The sequence below is a fragment of the Echiichthys vipera genome (assembly GCF_963691815.1).
Source record: "Echiichthys vipera genome assembly, chromosome: 5".
Lineage (NCBI taxonomy): Eukaryota > Metazoa > Chordata > Actinopteri > Perciformes > Trachinidae > Echiichthys > Echiichthys vipera.
Genome location: NC_139830.1, coordinates 19,199,013 through 19,205,511, shown reverse-complemented (window position 1 = coordinate 19,205,511; position 6,499 = coordinate 19,199,013). Strand labels below are relative to the sequence as shown.

The 6,499-nt window shown below is 41.6% G+C and overlaps 1 protein-coding gene across 2 annotated transcripts in view; it reads right to left on the bottom strand.

Moving 5' to 3' along the window:
• Positions 1-1,066: 1,066 nt before the first annotated feature.
• Positions 1,067-6,499, bottom strand: part of LOC310946725 (rho guanine nucleotide exchange factor 26-like) — a 28,375-nt gene continuing 22,942 nt past the window's right edge. For both annotated transcript variants that reach the window (XM_083913272.1, XM_083913273.1), the window contains exons 13-15: positions 3,022-3,092; positions 2,727-2,831; positions 1,067-2,367 (exon numbers count right to left, since the gene is read on the bottom strand). In XM_083913272.1, coding sequence (XP_083769398.1) covers positions 2,225-2,367; positions 2,727-2,831; positions 3,022-3,092 — 319 coding nt within the window. In that variant the 3' untranslated portion in view covers positions 1,067-2,224. The remainder of the gene's footprint in view (positions 2,368-2,726; positions 2,832-3,021; positions 3,093-6,499) is intronic.

The window sequence follows — 6,499 nt, the reverse complement described above, 5'->3', positions numbered from 1 at the left end:
GCGATCACTAAAATCAACTTGGTAATATATTTGGTTGGAATGAACACCTGCGTGGCTGTTATCAGCACCCAGCAGCACACCCTCGATTTAACAGCAGATATCTCATAAATATCTGAAAATGTGCTGCTGGCTGGATTTATGCACATTTCTGATTAATCTACACTAAATGTCCAGAGGGCGCATGGCTAATGTATTGTTTAAAATTCTACTGGCGGAATAAAAGGAGTAATTTTTCTTTGGACTATCTAGCAGTTGTCCTCAGAAACAGTGATGTCATATTGATCATTGAGAGTACACGATAGACCCCCAAGCTGTTGAGCTTTTATTTATAGTGGCTGATTGAAATATTGAACTGGTTGGGTAAACAAGTTTCTGTAATATAAATCTGTATTTTGTGAAAACATACAAGTTATAATTCAGGCTGTTTTACATATTTACATGTACACATGATTTACAATAGTTACAAGTACAGGAAGTGATTGAAATACAGATCAATTAATGCTTAGATGTGTGATATCACATAGCTCAATTTCCCTGAGTGCAAATGCAAAGCTTCATCTGGATACTCATGTCCTTCCTGAGCGCGCTCTGTCCTCAACCATCATACCTTGCTTTGTGTAGCTCGACAGTTATGCTTGTCGTTTTGGGCTGGAGCCAGAGCAGTGGGCTTGATAGATTGTGTTATCACCACACTCTGACCAAGCCATTCATTTCCTTTGGCTGGGCATGGGGACACTAAAAAGATGACTCACACTGGACAATTACATTAAAAAGCAGGACTACTCTTCCGGTCTCACCATCAGCACACACAAATTCATTTCAGCTTGCCTCTGTAACACCACAGATATAAATCCTAAGATGTATATTTATATACATATATACAGTATATATATATATACAGCACACACACACACACACACACACACACACACACACACACACACACACACACACACACACACACACACACACACACACACACACACACACACACACACACACACACACACACACACACACACACACACACACACACACACACACACACACACACACACACACACACACACACACACACACACACACACACACACACACACACACACACACACACACACACACACACACACACACACACACACACACACACACACACACACACACACACACACCATCTAAGGTGTGTGATATTTCAGGCTGTCCAAATCATTTAGTGCATGGCGAGAAAGAAAATGGCATTTATGACACAAATGTAGAGTCTGATTCACGGTGGTGACATTAACTGGTGACAAACAGCAAGGCAGAGAACATATACTTGGCCTTTCTGCTTAAATCCCACATGACATGAGATTACACAGAGGAATGTTGTACTTATCTAATTAATCAGTTACAACTTATGCTATTCATACAAAGTGCTGTGGACTTCAGACAAGTAGCATTCATGTTTTTCTACTGCAGCTCAATGTATTTTCTTGAAAATATCGTATTGAAAGTCTTACTACTGAAACAGGTGTGAGTTTCTACACTAATTAACACACTGCAAAGAAGCTGCCAATCCCACCATCTTGCCCCATTATCACTTTCACAATCAACATCTTCATATTTACATTGTTTTTGGGCAAAACTCCTAATTACATGGCCCGCTCCTTATCAACAGAGGCTGCTGTCATTTTCACATCAGTTGGTCTACTTTACCTCCTATAGTGATATTGTAGTCTCAATTATTACATTGCACACTCAAAAAATATGTTTGGTGAAAAAAAAAGTTTAAAATTTACAAATTTCACACCAACAGTTGTTATGTAGCAGGGTGTTGAAAGCAGTCACGCTGGCAGTGGGTGTGAAGTTTTTTTTCAACCAACCGGAGAATTAATGAATGTGACAGATCCCCTTGTGAGGCCGTCCCACCCACACAGGCACCCATCAGTCATTAAGGACATCTCTGTTCTTCTGCTTCTGCACTCTTTGCTTTAAACCTCAGACAATATTCCTGATATTTAGTGGATGCTGAGCAGAAGTCTTAAGAATTATGGCTTCATCTTTAACCCACTGTAAAGTCCAGCAGCCTGCTCCACGTCCCTGAAGGCGAGTCACTGACGCTGTTACAGAACTCATTTGTCTGGGTTCACTTCTTATAAAAAATTTTTTTTTAAAAAGGCAGGTCACTGGTGAGTCAAGGGGTGAGAAATGCCCTTCTGTGGTTTAAGCAGCCGGCTCATCCAGCTCAAACGTTCGTCTCCAACCCCTGCAGGCGGTCCATCCTCTGCATGTTGCGCTCGATGGTGGCCTGGCACGTGATTTGTTCAGCGCACTCTGCAAGGAACCAACCCCTTTCTCCGTCGCGCAGTCGCTCCCCTTCGTACCAGCCTAAGAGGAGAAATTGCATTGATACATGAAACATGCATGTGTTGCCTTTCCTCGTGCTATAACTGTCTCTATGCTTTTGATGCTCAATGCGGTCTGTTCTGTAACCCTGAAAATCAGTTGCTATGGTCACCGAAAGGGAAATGGCCTCGGTTTGTTCATGTAGGTTTATCAACCACATCTTAAGGTGTAAGGTCCATTTTGTGAGGCAGATAGGATTTGAAAAGGAGAAGGAGAGCGTAAAAAGTGCATGATGAGAGGACGCAGCTGGAACAGGAAGGTTGAAAATGAGAGGAACAACATATAAAGTCAACTATATAAAGAGCTAGAGAACAAGACAGAGCGATAAAGGAGAGACATACCATCTTCTACAGTCTGTGAGACCAGCACCACATCAGCCACCTGCAAGGACAATTCATCTGGCTGCTTGGCTGTGTAAGTTCTGATCACCTCCACCTGCATGACATCTAAAACGACACATAAAAACAAGTCCATGAATCACTTGCCTTACTGGCCTTATTTTTATATATCACAATTCAAAAAAGCCAATTGTCTTGATATCGATCTGAGAAAAACTGTTCATCAAATGCCCTCAAGGTGGTGCAGTAGGCTTGAAGGAGAGGACAAGGATGTGTGACTATGTGTGTGGGAACTTACTGGTTCTGTCCTGATTCTTGTAGTTGTTGACATTCTGGCCCAGAGCGCTGATCCATCGAGCACGCTCGTTCCTAAAAGCACACATAACACATAGACATGTTATTAAACTGTTCAGGCAGTAAAAGAGTTCTGAGCCCTAGAGAGAGTTTCATTCACTTCACAACTCATAAAATGTGAAAACGCTGTGACCTCCTAAATTGTGGTTGAAGGACTGTCATTGTTTTCATTTTGTGTCACAGCTGTTTTGGAAAACATAAGCAGCTAGGACAGTCGACTTAAACTAAGGAACATCAAATATAGGCAGGACTGCATGCACACAAGCTAGCAGGCTGCTAAGGCAAATAGAATATTAAGTTGTCCGACAAGTTTTGCCTTCCCACTCCTCCTCCCTGCCCCCTTATCAAGAGAGAGAACAGAGGTGTGTTTTCAGTCGCAGGGAAACTGAAGAGAACAAGCACAAGGCTGATTCCCAGGAGGGAACAGACCTGCTTTTGCTTTCTCTCCATCTCTTGTGTATTTCATGGGAAAAAAAAAAACAGTGGGTGGAATCCCACAGGTCAGATTCCACGAAACTCTATCTTTCATTTCACCTGTTCCCAACTACAACTAAAGGGCGGAGGGATTTAGAGAGAGGGAGAGATGAAGGGGGTTTAGGAAATGAACCAGAGGGGATTCATTGAGGCCCCTTGTGACTCAGCACTGTTGGCTTGAATCATGCCGATGGGTACAACATGCACAGACAATCAGACCGAGAGTGGGTGTATGTGTGTGGACGCTATTCAGGGGCCTAAAATGGACCTCAATCAGGCAAGTCCCATGAGTCAGAGTTCATTGTTTTTCCCATTGTACACATGCTGTTTTGCTCAGTATGAGCAAGATATTGATGATATGAAAGAAGATATTGGTAAATGAGGCCCATTGTTACCTTTGATTTGGGAAACTCACGCAAGATGATTGAGGTTAGACACCAACCTTGAAAGGTTTAGATTTACGGTTGAGGTGAGTCGTTGACATTGAATGGTTAAGGTTAGAATAAGGTTGTTGTGCAGCAAGCCTCGAAAGAGCAAATCAAGGGTTACCATCAAGACACCGTCTAACCATATAATGTTTGCCATGTTTAAGTTTAGCATGCTATCATCATTGTATCACAGCTGTTATTACCACTACTCATCACTAATCATATTTATCACCATATTTTTTGTCATCGTCATATTCTATCACTTTAGCTGTAATTGTTTCTACTATTCTGCTATATTAACTGACATAACATAGAAGTCATATTCACAATACTATAGATATTATTATAGTTACTGTTAAGTTTGTGGTTTCTTGCATCTCTGGGACTGTCTTCTGTCTGTCTGTCTGTCTGTGTTTGTTTGTGTCTGTCTGTCTGTCTGTCTCTCTCTCTGTTCTCTGTCTCCTTTTCTTCCTCCCCAACTGGTCAAGACAGATGGCTGTCCATAGAGCTGGGTCTGTTCGATGTTCCTGCCTGTTAAAGGGAAGGTTTTCGTTGCCCACTGTGTGCATAATATTGCTTTTTGTATATAGTAACTATAATAATTATTACAATTTTTATTAAAGACAGTGTGTTTCTGCTCTTGGGGGAATTGTTGGCTCTCTGTAATTCATAAATAAATCCTGGTCTGATTGTGGTCTTTACCTACTCTATATGGTCTTTACCTTCTCTATATGTGATAACTTTTGTTATGGTTTGGCACTACAAATTAAATTGAATTGAGGTCAATTGAATTGAAGTAAATTGAATTAACATTTGCTAATTAGCACTTAACACAAAATACAGCTACGGCTGTTAGGAATTTCATTCATTTAGTAAGTATTTGGTCATGAACAAACATTATTTTAACCTGATGATATGGGGCTAGATAAAAGGTTTGTTGCAATTAATCCTTATAAGAACATGAAATGTCTGAAATGCTGTGGCAATCCATCCAGTAGTTGATTTTCCTCTAACCACAAATGTGAACCTGCTGGTGGTGCTAGAGGGAAAAGTGCTTTGCTAAAGGGCCTGGTTACTTCTCTATTTCTAACATTCCAGCTCCTCTGTGGGAATGGCATCTGTTAGTCATTGCTTCTGACAGCTGGACTCGTGTCCACAGATTCGCACACTTAAACAGCTGAAATTCTGTATCCGAACTGTGCATGTACACATATTCAATACATCGAGCACAGGTGGGATGTGGGATGGGAGAGACATATCAAAAGAGCTTCAGGTAAAAAGAAAAACAAAAAATGCTTTCAAACTGTGAGTGAGTGTATGTGTGTTTACATATGTATACATGTGCACAAACAGCAGGTGCTTGCCCTTTCCCCCCCCTCTAGATGATGACAAGTCTGTGCAAGATCGGTCTATTCAAGTAGTAAAGGTAGTAAAGCTGCTTCTGCCTTCAACTGTTCATCCCATTTGGCAAGAGAATGCCAAGAATCATAAATCTATTGTCAGAGGTTCTAGTTTCACCTCTGAAAAGAAGAGAGGCCTCATCGCTACACTGTAAAACCTCTTTCTCACAAGAAGATAAAAAGCGATGACAGCCTCTTTCTAACCTCCCTTCCTCTGCCAACTTGAAATCACCACCCCCAAACCACTGTTTTTCATCTCTCCCCCTAACCCTTTCTGCTCACTCCTATCAATGTGTTTACTCTCCACAAAATCGCTCCCTTGTTTCTACTTAACCGCAGGTCATAATGGTATTCCGGTACAATTCCTACTTCGACAAAAACATGACATCTTTCTGACCGGAGATGAGCAGCCAGGGAAAGTCCAAGGCAGAGGGACCAATTCCCATCAGCAAGTTTCTTGTTATCCCGTAAACGAATGAAGACATAGTAATATAATCAATAACATGCATGGAAAGCAGAAGGGGTTTTTTTTTTGTTTTTTTTTAAACTATGGCAAAGATGTGCAACAGAAGTACACTCTCTCTTCTGCTGTTGGGGCTGTTGTGTCACCGGGGCTGCTTTGTGTTATCTAGCTGCATATCTGACTAACAGAACTGTTTTTGCTGCAGACTTCTGTGCCTGCTCTGTTCCACTGATAGAGAAGCATTATTCACTGGACAGGACACAACATCAGGGTCATGGGGAAGACACACTGACATGTGCACAACCAAACAACAGGGCACAGAGAAAAGGAAGAGGACATAGACAGAAAAAAAAGGGGATCGCAAACGGCACACAGACGTCATTGTGCCATCTCCGATCCAGCTGTCTTGTCAGAATTCCTGACATATTATGTCACCGCCGTGGTCAGAAGATCAGTCTATTGTATGCATGTTTCTTAAACTTCACACAGTGATACAAAAACAGGTATGGCATAAGCTTAAAGGGTCAGCAGGTAGAGATTAAAATGGAATTGAAAGCAAAACCACCCACACTGACCCACAAGTCCATTCCTATGGTTTCATTTCCACACAAAAACACAGACCCGCCTGCAGTCAGAATGTGTGGAATTTTACATTGT